The sequence below is a fragment of the Cervus elaphus genome, chromosome 28 (assembly GCF_910594005.1).
Source record: "Cervus elaphus chromosome 28, mCerEla1.1, whole genome shotgun sequence".
In the NCBI taxonomy this organism is placed as follows: domain Eukaryota; kingdom Metazoa; phylum Chordata; class Mammalia; order Artiodactyla; family Cervidae; genus Cervus; species Cervus elaphus.
The window spans coordinates 18,724,173-18,739,444 of record NC_057842.1 but is presented as its reverse complement, the minus strand read 5'-3'; the positions used below and the strand labels follow the sequence as shown (position 1 = coordinate 18,739,444).

General features: G+C 36.1%; 1 protein-coding gene across 9 annotated transcripts in view; it reads right to left on the bottom strand.

Moving 5' to 3' along the window:
- Positions 1 to 15,272, bottom strand: part of SENP6 (SUMO specific peptidase 6) — a 133,056-nt gene that overhangs the window by 56,611 nt on the left and 61,173 nt on the right. For 8 of the 9 annotated variants that reach the window (XM_043890382.1, XM_043890383.1, XM_043890384.1 and 5 more), the window contains one exon: positions 11,663 to 11,733. The exons of the other annotated variant lie outside the window; for it this stretch is intronic. In XM_043890382.1, coding sequence (XP_043746317.1) covers positions 11,663 to 11,733 — 71 coding nt within the window. The remainder of the gene's footprint in view (positions 1 to 11,662; positions 11,734 to 15,272) is intronic. 9 annotated transcript variants of the gene reach the window in all.

Sequence of the window (15,272 nt, the reverse complement as noted above, 5' to 3'; positions counted from 1 at the left end):
GCATATTAGAATTATCTTTGATTTTTTAAAAAAATACAAATGTCTGTTTTGTTTTTTTTTTTCTCCAAAGCTCCAGATATGTTTTTAATGAGCAGCCACATTTGAAAACAACTGGACTATATTATGATCTTTGACTTTTACCTAGTTGGTTTCCCTTTTGCTATTTCATATTCAATGCTCCCATATCATTCACTTTATATTTTCCAATTTCTCCATCTCTTCTTTGATATTCTTTCTCAAGCTTTTATCAAGTGTAGTAGAAAAGCTTTTGTATACATATACATATAAATAGTATGTATAATATATATATTATAGAAAACATCAATTTTTGCCTAACTAAAAACCTTGCAATATTTTGATTCTACTTGTTTGACTTAATATGAAAAGAATGCTAGATTTATAATTTTAAAAAAACCACATATGCAACAAGAAACAAAGGTGTACTGTATAGCACAGGTAACTACAGTCAGTATCTTGTAAAAATCTATAATGGAAAATAATCTCAAAAATAATATATATGTATATGTATAACTGAATCACCTTGCTTTGCACCTGAAACATTTTAAGTCAACTGTACTTTAATAAAATATATATATTATGGGTAAGAGTAAATAAATAACTTACATTAAGGCAAATTTAAAAAAAAATACATGCACTCCAATGTTCACAGCAACACTATTTAGAATAGTCAAGACACAGAAGCCAGCTAAATGTCCATCAACAGATGAAAGTGTAACATACAGACAGAGGAATACTACCCCACGATAAGAAAAGAATGAAACAATGCCATCTGCAGCAACATGGATGGACCCAGAGGTTATCATACAAATGAAGTCAGACAAATTATCATATGACATCACTTACATCAATATATGTGGAATCTAAAATATGATTCAAATGAACTCAATTAAAAAAAACAAACAGATTCACAGACAGAAAACAAATTTACGATTAACAAAGGAGAAAGGGATGGGACAAATAAATTAGGACTTAGGGATTAGCAGATACAAACTACTGTATATAAAATAGATAAATACCAAGATAAGGCCCTACTGTATAGCACAGAGAACTATATTTAATATCTTGTATTAATAATCTAGTGGGAAAGAATATGAAAAAGAACACATACTATACATGTAACTGTATCATTCTGCTGTATACCAGAAACTAAAATTGTAAATCAACTATACTTCGATAAAAAAATAAAAAGATTAGAGTATTTCCTGGTGGATTTTCTAGCACAATGTCTTTTTAATATACCACCCTATTTCCAGGCATGCAGAAAAGGTAAATATGGAAGCTACTATGAGATAAGTAAAGGCGGTTGGCTCTTTAGAATAAATTTTAAAATCTATGTTTTAAAAAAGAATGTTTATAGTAGCTTTACTCATAAAAAAAAAAAAACAAAAAAACTAGAAACAACTCAGGTATCCATCATAACGGAATGATAAATAAACTGTTACAGCCCTACAATACTAAAAAGGAACTAATTGCTAATGCACGCAACAACACTGGTGAATGTCAAAAATTCATTCTGAGTGAAAAGAAGACTTACATAAAAGTATACAAGTGTACATACTGTATTCCACCTATGTGAAAATGGTTACCTATGATGGGGCAGAGATGAGGAGTAACTGGCAGGAACACGAGGGAACACTGTGAAGAGATGATATCATTTACACTATGTGTTCCCAGGGCCTTGGAGTGTTAAAAAGGTGTGTATACCTGTCAAAATGTATTCAACTGTACACTTATGACTTGTAAATTTCATTATATGTAAATTCTATTTCAAAAGAAAACAAATATATGTTGAACTCTAGTCAAATGTCTGCTGAAGTGTTCAGGAGTAAAACTATACTGGTGTTTGTAATTTTAAATGTACTGGAAAAAGTAGATGAATTTACAAAAAATGATTAGATATACATATACACAATGAAGTAGTGTTCATTACCAAATCTATGTGGTACATGTAAATTCACTTTTAAAAGTCAGTTTTTTGGTATGTTTGAAAATTGTCGTAATAGAAGTTGGAGGTTGGGTGGGGCAAGGATAGCCCCTTATTTTTGTTTGAAAATTTAGCTCTGATATTATTAATATGCTGGAAAATATATACCTCAAGGATAGTTAGGATACAAACAGCTATCTCCATTATGGTTATTTATTTGCTTTTAAGTTATTTTTATCACCTTTTAAAAGAGAAAGACAAATTAGAAAAATGGTTTTCTCCATCATGTCGCTGTTACTATCTATGACCAATTTTCATTATAAAAAAAATTAAAGTCATAGATCATTCTCATTATAATCTCCAAAAACCACTTTGGGCTATGCTGAACATGTGTGACAAATGGAGAACACAATAGGCAAAGAACACAACAGGCAGACAGGAATAAAAGAAGAAACCCAAAAGCCCACTTAACATATAAAATGCCTGGTCATTAACGAGGAAATGTGAAAAAACAACTACTACTTCCCAATCAGTCTGGCAAAGCTTGAAAGAATGGTAAGGTCTAATACTGCTGAAGAGCATATGAGAAAATAAACAGGCCATGCCTGCTGGGTGCTGATACCCTTTACAGAAAGCATTTGGCAGAACGTATCAAGTCTTTAAAATGTACATAACCTTTGACCTTGTAATTTTATTTCTAGGGACTTGATCTAAGGAAATAACATAAAATACAAAAAATATGCTAAATTATTAATCATAATATATAATATCAAAACATAAAAAACCTAATTATACTATATATAGTGGGTCACTTCACATCTATTAAAAATAACAGACACTTAGCTATAGTCCATTTGGTTCCTTTAATTGTGTCTTTCATTTTGGTTTTCCTCTGGCATTCCAGTATCTCTTAATGAGAGTACAGAAACCGGATAATATCATAACAAAGTCAAGATGCAAGTTACAGAACAATACACACAGTATAAATGCATCAAAAAATAGCTATATATGCATAGAAGTCTGGCAAGTTATCAATATATGTTAATATACTAAAAGAAGATACCTTGACTGATTAAGATGAGGGGATATATTTCTTTGGCAAATGAGTTAAACACTGCTAAGTCAGATGATTTAAGTTAGAATCATAATACAATTACATGAAGAATGTAATTAAATATTTACTCAGAGACAGCATATAATATCTATTAATTACCTGATAAGAATACAAAAACAGAATGGAAAACAAAAAGGAAGCTTAAGAAATCAGAAAAAAAAAAAAAGAGAGAGATCTTAAGACGTTATTTTTCATGCTTAGAAAAACTGCAAAAGAACACCAAACAAAAAGTCCACAGGATATGTGAAATGTCCAAAAATAATATTACTTAGTTTTTACAAGCTTTAGTTTAACTCTACAGAACTGCTTATCAGTAATTACTAGCCTAGTGCTGATAAATAACTATAATTCATATTAAGTGCCTCTTAAGTGCAAAATAAAGGAGAAAAATAATAAAGGAAGTCATCATAAGTGTTAAGAACTATAAAAAGACAGTGATATCTTTAAAGGAGAAAATTATTCCAGGTGCTATGCCATTAACTACTGATCCTGGGGTTTGAAAATAACATTTAAAAAACTCTCTCCAAGGAAATCCTAAAATAAAATGCAATCTTTATGAAACAATATACACAACATTATTATAGCCCTATCATTCATACTATATCCAAGCACATACGAACCTACCTAACACAAAACTGAACTGACCTAACACAAAAGAGCTGTCAGTTCAGTTCAGTGCAGTCGCTCAGTCGTGTCTGACTCTTTGCAACCCCAAGGACTGTATGTAGTATGTCAGGCTTCCCTGACCATTACCAACTCCTAGAGCTTGCTCAAACTCAAGTCCATCAAGTGGGTGATGCCATCCAACCATCTCATCCTCTGTCGTCCCCTTCTCCTCCCGCCTTCAAACTTTCCCAGCATCAGGGTTTTTTCTAATGAGTCAGTTCTTCACATCAGATGGTCAAAGTATTAGAACTTTAGCTTCAGCATCAGTCCTTCCAATGAATATTCAGGACTGATTTCCTTTAGGATGGACTGGTTGGATCTCCTTGCAGTCCAAGGCAAGCGTCTTCTCTAACACCACAGTTCAAAAGCATCAATTCTTCAGTGCTCAGCTTTCTTTATAGTGAAAAGACCATAGCTTTGACTACATGGACCTTTTTGGCAAAGTGATTGATGTCTCTGCTTTTTAATATACCGTCTAGGTTGATCATAGCTTTTCTTCCAAGGAACAAGAGTCTTTTAATTTGATGGCTGCAGCCACCATCTGCAGTGATTTTGATCCCAAGAAAATAAAATCTGTCACTGTTTCCATTGTTTCCCCATCTATTTGCCATGAAGGCATGGGACTGGATGCCATAATCTTCGTTTAATGAATGTTGAGTTTTAAACAAGCTTTTTCACTCTCCTCTTACACCTTCATCAAGAGGTTCTTTAGTTCCTCTTAGCTTTTCTACCATAGGGGTGGTGTCATCTGCATATCTGAGGTTATTGATATTTCTCCTGGCAATCTTGATTCCAACTTGTGCTTCATCCAGCTCAGAATTTTGCATGATGTATTCTGCATATAAGTTAAATGAGCAAGGTGATGGTATACAGCCTTGATGTACTCCTTTCCCGATCTGGAACCAGTTCATGGTTCCATGTCTAAATCTAACTGTTGCTTCTTGACCTGCATACAGGTTTCTTGGGAGATAGGTAAGGTGGTCTGATATTCCCATCTCCAAGAATTTTCCACACTTTGTCATGATCCACACAGTCAAAGCTTTAGTCAATGAAGCAGATGTTTTTTTTGGAACTCTCGTGCTTTTTTGATGATCCAACAGATGTTCGCAATTTGATCTCTGGCTCCTCTGCCTTTTCTAAATCCAGCTTGAACATCTGGAAGTTCTTGGTTCATGTACTGTTGAAGGTTCACTTTGAGAATTTTGAGCATTACTTTGCTAGTGTGTGAGATGAGTGCAACTGTGTGGTAGTTTGAACATTATTTTGGCATTGCCTTTCTTTGGGATTGGAATGAAAACTTACCTTTTCCAGTCCTGTGGGCACTGCTGAGTTTTCCAAATTTGCTGACATATTGAGTGTAGCACTTTTACAGCACTGTCTCTAAGGATTTGAAATAGCTCAACTGGAATTCCATCACCTCCACTAGCTTTGTTCGTAATGATGCTTCCTAAGGCCCACTTGACTTCACATTCCAGAATGTCTGGCTCTAGGTGAGTGATCACACCATCGTGATTATCTGGGTTGTGAAGACCTTTTTTGTATAGGTCCTCTGTGTATTCTTGCCACCTCTTCTTAATACCTTCTGCTTCTACTAGGTCCATATCATGTCTGTCTTTTATTGTGCCCATCTTTGCGTGAAATGCTCCCTTGATATCTCGCATTTTCTTGAAGAGATCTCTAGTCTTTCCCATTCTATTGTCTTCCTCTATTTCTTTGCCTTGATCACTGAGGAAGGTTTATCTCTCCTTGCTATTCTTTGGAACTCTGCATTCAAATGGATGTATCTTTCCTTTTCTCCTTTGCTTTTTGCTTCTCTTCTTTTCTCAGCTATTTGTATTGCATCCACAGACAACCATTTTGCCTTTTTTCATTTCTTTTTCTTGGGGATGTTTTTGATCACAGCCTCCTGTACAATGTTATGAACCTCCATCCATAGTTCTTCAGGCACTCTGTCTCTCAGATCTAATCCCTTGAATCTCCTTGACACTTCCACTGTATAAATCATAAGGAATTAGATTTAGGTCATACCTGAGTGGCCTAGCGGTTTTCCCTACTTTCTTTAAGTCTGAATTTGGCAATAAGGAGTTCATGATGTGAACCAGTCAGCTCCCAGTCTTGTTTTTGCTGACTGTATAGAGCTTCTCCATCTTCAGTTGCGAAGAATATAATCAGTCTGATTTTGGTGCTGACCATCTGGTGATGTTCCTGTGTACAGCTGTCTCCTGTGTTGTTGGAAGAGGTTACTTGCTATGACCAAAGAGGGTATCTGCTTGGCAAAACTGTTAGCCTTTGCCCTGCTTCACTTTGTACCCCAAAGCTAAACTTGCCTGTTACTCCAGGTATCTCTTGACTTCTTACTTTTGCATTCCAGTCCCCGATGATGAAATGGAAATCTTTTTTGGATGTTAGTTCTAGAAGGTCGTGTAAGTCTTCATAGAACTGTTCGATTTCAGTTTCCTCATCAGTAGTGGTTGGGGCATAGGCTTAGATTATGTGCTATTGAATGGTGTACCTTGGAAATGAACAGAGATCATTCTCTTGTTTTTGAGACTGCATCCAAGTATTGCATTTCAGACTCTTTTGTTGACTATGAAGGCTATTCTATTTCTTCTAAGGGATTCTTGCCCACAGTAGTAGATGTAATGGTCATCTGAATTACTTGCCCATTCCGGTCCATTTTAGTTCACTGATTCCTAAAATGTCGATGTTCACTTTTGCCATTTCCTGTTTGATCACTTCCAATTTACCCTGATACATGAACCTAACATTCCAGGTTCCTATGTAATATTGTTCTTTACAGCATTGGACTTTACCTCCATCATCAGTCACATCCAAAACTGGGTGTTGTTTTCGCTTTGGCTCAGCCTCTTCATTCTTTCCTGAGCTATTCCTCCACTCTTCTCCAGTAGCATACTGGGCACCTATCAATCTGGGAAGTTCATCTTTCAGTGTCATATCTGTTTGCCTTTTCATACTGTTCACGGGGTTCTCAAGGCAAGAATACTGAAGTGGTTTGCCATTCTCTTCTCCAGTGGACCACATTCTGTCACAAGTCTCCACCATGACCTGTCTGTCTTGGGTGGCCCTATATGGGATGGCTCATAGTTTCACTGAGTTAGACAAGGCTGTGATCCATGTGATCAGTTTGGTTTGTTTTCTGTGACTGTGGTTTTCATTCTGTCTGCCCTCTAATGGATACGGATAAGAGGCTTGCGGAAACACTCTGATGGGAGGGACTGGCTGTGGCGGAATCTGGGTCTTGTTCTGATGGTCAGGCCATGCTTAGTAAATCTTTAATCCAATTTTCTGTTTATGGGTGAGGTTTCCTTCCATATATTTTGGCCTGAGGCCAAATTATGTTCTAAAGGACTTATGCCAGCAGTCTGTCAGTCAGTTCAGTCGCTCAGTCATATCCGACTCATTGTGACCCCATGAACCACAGCATGCCTGGCCTTCCTGTCCATCACCAACTCCCAGAGTCTACCCAAACCCATGTCCATCGAACTGCTGATGCCATCCAGCCATCTCATCCTCTGTCGTTCCCTTCTCCTCCTGCCCCCAATCCCTCCCAGCATCAGGGTCTTTTCCAATGACTCAGCTCTTCGCGTCAAGTGGCCAAAGTATTGGAGTTTCAGCTTCAATATCAGTCCTTCCAATGAATATTCAGGACTGATTTCCTTTAGGATGGACTGGTTGGATCTCCTTGCAGTCCAAGGGACTCTCAAGAGTCTTCTCCAACAACACAGTTCAAGAGCATCAATTCTTCAGCGCTCAGCTTTCTTCACCGTCCAACTCTCCTATCCATACATGACCATGGGAAAAACCATAGCCTTGACTAGATGGACGTTTGTTGACAAAGTAATGTCTCTGCTTTTCAATATGCTGTCTAGGTTAGTCATGATTTTCCTTCCAAGGAGTAAGCGTCTTTTAATTTCACGGCTGCAATCACCACCTGCAGTGATTTTGGAGCCCAGAAAAATAAAGTCAGCCACTATTTCCATTGTTTCCACATCTATTTGCCATGAAGTGATGGGACCAGATGCCATGATCTTAGTTTTGAATGTTAAGCTTTAAGCCAACGTTTTCACTCTCCTCTTTCACCTCCACCTAGAGGCTCTTTAGTTCTTCACTTTCCACCATAAGGGTGGTGTCATTTGCGTATCTGAGGTTATTGATATTTCTCCCGGCAATCTTGATTCCAGTTTGTGTTTCCTCCAGCCCAGCGTTTCTCATGATGTACTCTGCATGTAAGTTAAATAAGCAGGGTGACAATATACAGCCTTGACGTACTCCTTTTCCTATTTGGAACCAGTCTGTTGTTCCATGTCCAGTTCTAACTGTTGCTTCCTGACCTGCATACAGGTTTCTCAAGAGGTAGGTCAGGTGGTCTGGTATTCCCATCTCCTTCAGAATTTTCCATAGTTTATTGTGATCCACATAGTCAAAGGCTTTGGCATAGTCAATAAAGCAGAAATAGATGTTTTTCTGAAACTCTTGCTTTTTCAGTGATCCAGCGGATGTTGGCAATTTAACCTCTGGTTCTGCCTTTTCTAAAACTAGCTTGAACATGTGGAAGTTCACGGTTCACATATGCCAGCACACCAGGACTCATGTAGCCCCCAGGACTGTTGCATTCAGTGCCCCTGACTCTGCAGCAGGCCTCTGTTGACCCAGACCTCAGCCGGAGACTCCTGGACACTCACAGGGAAGTCTGGCTCAGTCTCTCATGGGGTCACTACAGTAAAGAGTCTGCCTGTAATGCACAAGTCCAGGGTTGATCCCTGGGTCGGGAAGATCCCTTGGAGAAGGGAATAGCTACCCACTCCATTATTCTTGCCTGGCGAATTCCATTAACAGAGGAGCCTGGAGGTCTACAGTCCATGGGGCTGCAAAAAGTTGGACATGACTGAGCAACTGCAACTAACACTGTCATTTTTTTACCAGCTAAATAGACCTATATCCCTTTCCCAAAGCTTACATGTTTCATGTGGACAGGTAATATTTATACATATATATATATTTACACACTTTGAGTCCACAGGCATAAACTGAATAATAAAGCAGAAAGTACAGCTCTTCCCTATTAAAAAAATTTCAATTAACACATGTAAAAGAAATAAAATAGAACACTACCATTAATAAACACTGAGTAATAATTGTTGCCAGCAAGAGCCACCAAAAGATGCTAGTATCAGTGGACACAAATTGAGGAAAAAGAGGGTATCTGCATAGTGTCAAGTGTCCCAAGTTATTAATAAGGAGGGGAAAATAGCTGTATGGTAGAATAACCCACCAGAAACTACCTAACTAGGAGATCATGTTTAACAGTAGTTAAGACAAACCAACATCATACAACCTTTCACATAATGTGTAGAAAAAGACACAACCTAACTTTCATGAAAGTCTTGGCAAAAATGAACAGCCTCAATCTAATCATACGATGCAAAGAGGTGACTCATTGGAAAAGACCCTAATGCTGGCAAAGACGGAAGGCAGAAACAGTAGGGGCCATTAAAGGATGAGATGGTTGAATGGCATCACCAACTCAATGGACATGAGTTTGAGCAAACTCCAGGAGATGGTGAAGGACAGGGAAGCCTGGAACACTGCAGTCCATGAGGTTGCAGAGTCAGACATGACTGAGCAACTTAACAACAAATCATAAAATAACATCATTCAAACTTTCAAACAGAAAGACATTCTACTAGTATTCTTCAAATTAATCAAGGAAACTTAGGAGATGTAACAATTGTAAGATCTCAAACTGGCTCTTGGAACAGAAAAAAGTTATCAGTGAAAAATTGGTGAAATGAGACCAATGTCTGTTTGCTTGGTTTTTTTGCTTGCTTAGTTTAAAATGTTATACCAGTGCCAATATCTTTGTTTGTAAATGTACTATGACTGTAACATGCATTAAGGGCAGCTCAGTAAAGGGTAAATGAGTTCTATTTTTATAACTTTTCAGTACTCACTTAAAATGATTTCAAAATAAAAAAGTTTTTTAAAAAAGGTTATTCTTATCTATTTAATGAATGTCACTGAATAACAAAAAAGTTTTTTTAAATTTCTTTACTTTTGGCTACACTGGGTCTTCATTGCTGCACAGGCTTTCTCTAGTTTCGAGAGTGGGAGGTGGGGGCGGGGGGGCGCTGCTCTCCAGCTCTGGTGCCTGGGCTTAGCATCATGCTGGCTTCTCTTATTGCAAAGCACAGCCTCTATCTACACAGCTGGGCTCAGTAGCTGTAGCTCACAGGCTTAGTTGCCCCGTGGCATATGGAATCCTTCCAAACCAGGGACCTAACCAGTGTCCCCTGCACTGGCAGGCGAATTCTTAACCACTGGACCAGCAGGGAAGTGTTTGAATAAACAAAAAATTTTTGTAAAATGTCTGGGGTTCACTGATATCTAAAACCATATAATAGGCCAAATCACTTAACTTACTGAAATGTATCTGGGTAAAGGGAATGATAACCGTACCTATTGTGTAGTTCTTCCCTGAGGATCAGAAATAAGTTTCTTTTTGATCTAGGGAGAAAATAGTAAAGCACAGTGGTTAAGAGAACGTGTGGTCTTTATCATCATATAGACCTGGATTCCAGTACTAGTCTGTGTCCTTGAGCAAGTTATATAATCCCTGCGAACCTCAATTTCCTCCTCTGTACAAAATGGAAGTAAAGCTGGACTTAGCTTATTGAGATCCTGGGTAGGGAGCTAGGATAAAGGCAAATAATCAATGTCAAGCATCTGACTCAGCTCAAGTGCAGGTTAAGAGTTCAGTAAAGGTTTTAAGGTATGAATGTTCAAGAGGCTAGTCATTACTACCATATTTAATAAACCTAGTGAGCATAACTATGCATGACAAAGTATACTAATTCACATTCACAACAACCGCAAAATTATTAAGAAAGAAGCTATGTTTCGAATATTCTCTTTATAAAATATGTTCTATATATACACAGAAGATTTTCATCCAAAGTATAGAAAAATATAGGTGCTTAAAAAAAAAAAAAAGAAACTGTTGGCAACCAGGAAAACTCAGCTGCTTAAAATCATTCTATTTTGGATAGTAAGAGCCACTACTGCTATTTAACACAAGGCCTATGGGATTAAGAGATACAAACTACTACACATAAAATAGATAAGCAACAAAAATTTAATCCATAGAACAGGAATTACAGCCATTATCCTGTAACAACTTAATGGAGAATAACCTGTAAAAATACTGAATCACAATGCTGTACACCTAAAACTAATATAATACTGTAAATCAACTTATACTTCAATTTTTTTTTAAAAAGCCAAAAAATAAAACAAGCAAAGGCCTGGGGAAAATAAGATGGACACACAGATTGAAAATCTCTATTCTAAATAATGAACATCAATTTGATGGTAGAAACAGCTTTCATAAATGTTAATTTCTCTTATTAGTAATTTTTTAAAAATTATTTTGATGTAAATTAAATTTCTACTTACAGTAATATTCCAACATCTACTATTAACACAGTTTTATCAGGTATGGTCTCTTTTTAATTCAGTGATTTTTTTGACTAGAATAGTTTTGATCCTAAAATTTAGAATATATTAGGCAACCACTGAATTAACACTGTTGTACTATGTTAAGATTATAACATAGTACAACAAAACATAAGTCTGAAGCTATAACCCACCCAGAGTTAATAAATGGATCATGAATTTAACAACAATGCCAATATAATCAAAAAGATTTCCAACTATCATCACCTGAATGTGTACTCTCTGAATCATTCTCCAATGATTTCAGATGAGAAATAAATTCTCAACTCAGTTATTAAAAATGGGTCTATATAATTCTAGTATAACTGAGAATATTCTAAAGCCAGTGCTACATCCCTAATCTACCTTTCAGACAACAAGTCAAAACCCTTCACCGGTGTTAACAAATAAAACTGCACACTTACCAACACCTTGGGGCCGACTTAACCTTACAGGGTTACTTTCAAATTTTTGGACATGAGGTGGGTATTCTTTCCTAAAAAGGAAATTCATATAGTTTTATTCTAAAAGAAAAAAAAATTTTTTAAATGAAAAAGTAGAGGGAATACTTACAATATGTTTATCAAAAGCAAATCATAGCTTCTTTGTTACATAAAAAGTGGTACTATAAAATAACACTATATTATGCAAACATACTAAACCTTAATGCACTACAAGATCCCTAAGGGCAGTGATTATATTTTATTTAAACTGTTAATCTACGCCAGCCAACAGTGGGCAGTCTTTCAAATAAACATTTAATAAATGAGTCTAAATATTTATCCTTTCAAAGTAGTCACTTTGGGAAGAGATATATATATATCCCCCCAATGCACAAAATTTTAGAATTTTTCATTTGGAACGATTTTCATAATCCATTTATAAAAACTTAAAAAAAAAGAGAAAGGCTTGTAATATTTCATTGTCACATGCAGTTCTGAAATAAAACAAATTACTCAGCTTAGAATAAATATCTGCTCAATTTTGTTGTAAATGTTTCTAGCTGCTTAAAAATCAATGAATAAAGGAAATAACGAGTGAATAAGATCTTGTTCTTCAGGGTAATTACAAAAGCAGTAAAAAAAAAAAGAAGCTATATACAAAACCAGAAATCATGAAACAAGTATTCATACTTGTGTAGCACTTGTGTATGAATACTTGTGACTATACAATGGGGCTATAATTATATTAATACTTTAAAAGTATATTACATTGTCAGCCTTCATACACAACCAATTTTCAGAATTCTGAACAGGAATCCTTAGTTAACAAGGATCCTAAAATGTCAGAGAAGTCCAAATATACACCAGTTTGGGAGAAAAGCAAAAAACCTATAGCTAAATTGTGGGATAAAGCCATTAAAGAAGGAGATTTGCAACAGACGAGGGAGCTACAAATAGCTACTTCCCCATCCAAATGAAAGGCTCCAAAAACATTTTCATATTATTTAACAGGGGAATTAAAAGAGGTTATTCCGTTCTTTATAAATCCATTTGCACAAGTGATCAAACCTATCCCAAAGCAATACAATTAATTAAGCAAAAACTAAACAAAAATCCTAAAGGAATTTTCCAAGGATTTCATATTTTTATATTGCAAAAGTCAAAGCACCTGAACTGAAAGCAAACTATGAAAATGACAAGAACATAATATGAGCAGTGACAGGAGTGCACTTTTGAAGCGGCTAGCAAACAGTGAGCACAATGTGCCAGGTACTGTTCTAAGTGCTTTGCATCTATTAATCACTTTGGCCTTCACGGTAGCTTTATAAAGTATATGCTATTATTAGCACTTTACAGATGAGGAAACTGAGGCACAATGAGGCTAATTAACTTGCCCATGGTCACAGAACCACTAAACAGCAACACCAGAATCTGAATCCTCACAAACTGCATCAGTATTGGTAAGTAATGGTATTTTCATTATTATTGTTGAACAGCATGTGGTCCAACTGGGTCATTCCCACACTGTCAAAATTTTGTGAGGATACAAATTGTGAAGATGAGAATTTGCCTCAGAGACAGCAGTACCAGTGCTATGAAAAGTAAGGCTTTCAGCTCCTAAGTACATTAAGCTTTAAATAAAGTATATGTTTTTATATTCTACACATGTTCACACTAAAAATGATATAATATAGTCTTATCCATATACTATCAATTTTCAATCTGTTATAACTCAACACTGGAAAAATAAAAACATCAACTATAAAATACAACCGAGGCAATAAATTTGAAGCAAAATATGATACAACTACAGTAAACTCCAAAACTTCTATGTATTAGAACAGTGGACAACAGAAACAGTAGATATTCTTAAATACTAAGGATTATCAACAAGCAAAATGATTTGACAGAGTGGCCACAAAATCTGGAGATACAGATAATTTGGATTTTTGTCTATTTAAACCTGCTTTACTTATTCTGGGGTATGCTATAAACACAAGTTCATTCAGTAATAACTGGCATACATCCTCTAAGACAATGTATCACAGATATACAGAGATTACTAATTCACTCAGCTCTCTGCTATTTGACAGAGTGCATGGAACCATTCATTGCTGATGAGGAACAAACACCACAATGAATATATGTGTCATACAATGTCCATGACCATCATGTATTGTCATGTTAAAAATTATGTACATGTGCCAACATTTCCAAACCTTAAGGCCACTCTGTATCTGATATTTACTATATTTATCCCTATACAGAGCAAATTTTGTTTTAAAAAATGTATTATAATAAGCAAATTACTAAAGTAAAAAGCATACCTTAATTTTAATACAAGAATACAAGAATTTAACAATAAAAGTATTTGCTTAATAAGAGAATTAAAAGAAGTTTATAGATATAATCTTGTGTTAACTTTTGTTAGGTAATCAAATATAAACTTTTATGTTAATTTCTCAGTCTGAAGGTTCCAACACTCTACAGACATTAAAAATTTCAAACTTCAAACTAGTATGATGCTTAAGGCTAAGATTTAATTTCCCAGCGGATTTTCTTTCCTACCTTAAACCAAGCAGAAGCAGAGAAGTGTCCCTACCAAGGTGGGAGCATTTTTTCTTTTTTTTTTGCTTCTGAGAGTATGTGTTTTGTATAGAAGTTTTAGAGAACCTCATTTTATGGATCATGGATCCAATATTTTACAAGCTGCATAAAACTAGATACCTTTTTCCCCCTTCTGTGCAAGACTGTTTAAATAACATCAGAATGTTCTGTTTATTAAAGGTTAGATAGACTTCAGCTTTGGAAGTCTTTTTAAAAAAAAATAAATAAAATTTAGAACAAATTTAGATTTACTGAAAGTTGAAAAGATAGTTAAGAATTCTCTTATAGCCCTTACCCAGTTTTTCCTAATGTTAACACCTTCATTACCCTCATATCTATGTCAAAAAACCAAAAAAATGAACATTTGTACATGGCTATTAACTAAATACCAGACTTTGTTCGAATTTTACCAGCTCTACCACTTCCCACTAATATCCTCTTTGTTCTAGAATACAATCTAGGAGTCACTGTTTTCAGTGATCCTGTCTCCCTAGTTGTGCGTGCGTGTGTGTGTGTAGCTCAGTCATGTTTGACTCTTTGCAACCCCATGTACTGTAGCCTGCCAGGCTCCTCTGTCCGTGAACTCTCCAGGCAAGGATACTGGAGTAGGTTGCCATTTCCTCCTCCAGGGGATCTTCCCGACTCAGGGACTGAATCGGGGTCTTCCGTACTGCAGGCAGATTCTTTCCTGTGTGAGCCACTACGGAAGCAACTTCTTTGTTTCTCAGACTTAAATTGTTTTTCATGACCCTGGCACTTCAGAAGAGACTGGTTAGTTATTACAGAATACCCCTCAACGTGTGTCTGGTGTTTCACTCATGACTAGACCGAGCTTGTAGGTTTGGTGGATGTCTCATCACATCGTATCAGGGGTTACATGGTATCAATGATTTATAACACCAGTAAGGTTAACCGTGATCATCTGGCTAAGGTAATGCCTGCCAGGTTTCTCTACTCCAAAGTTACTTATTTTCCCTTTTCAATG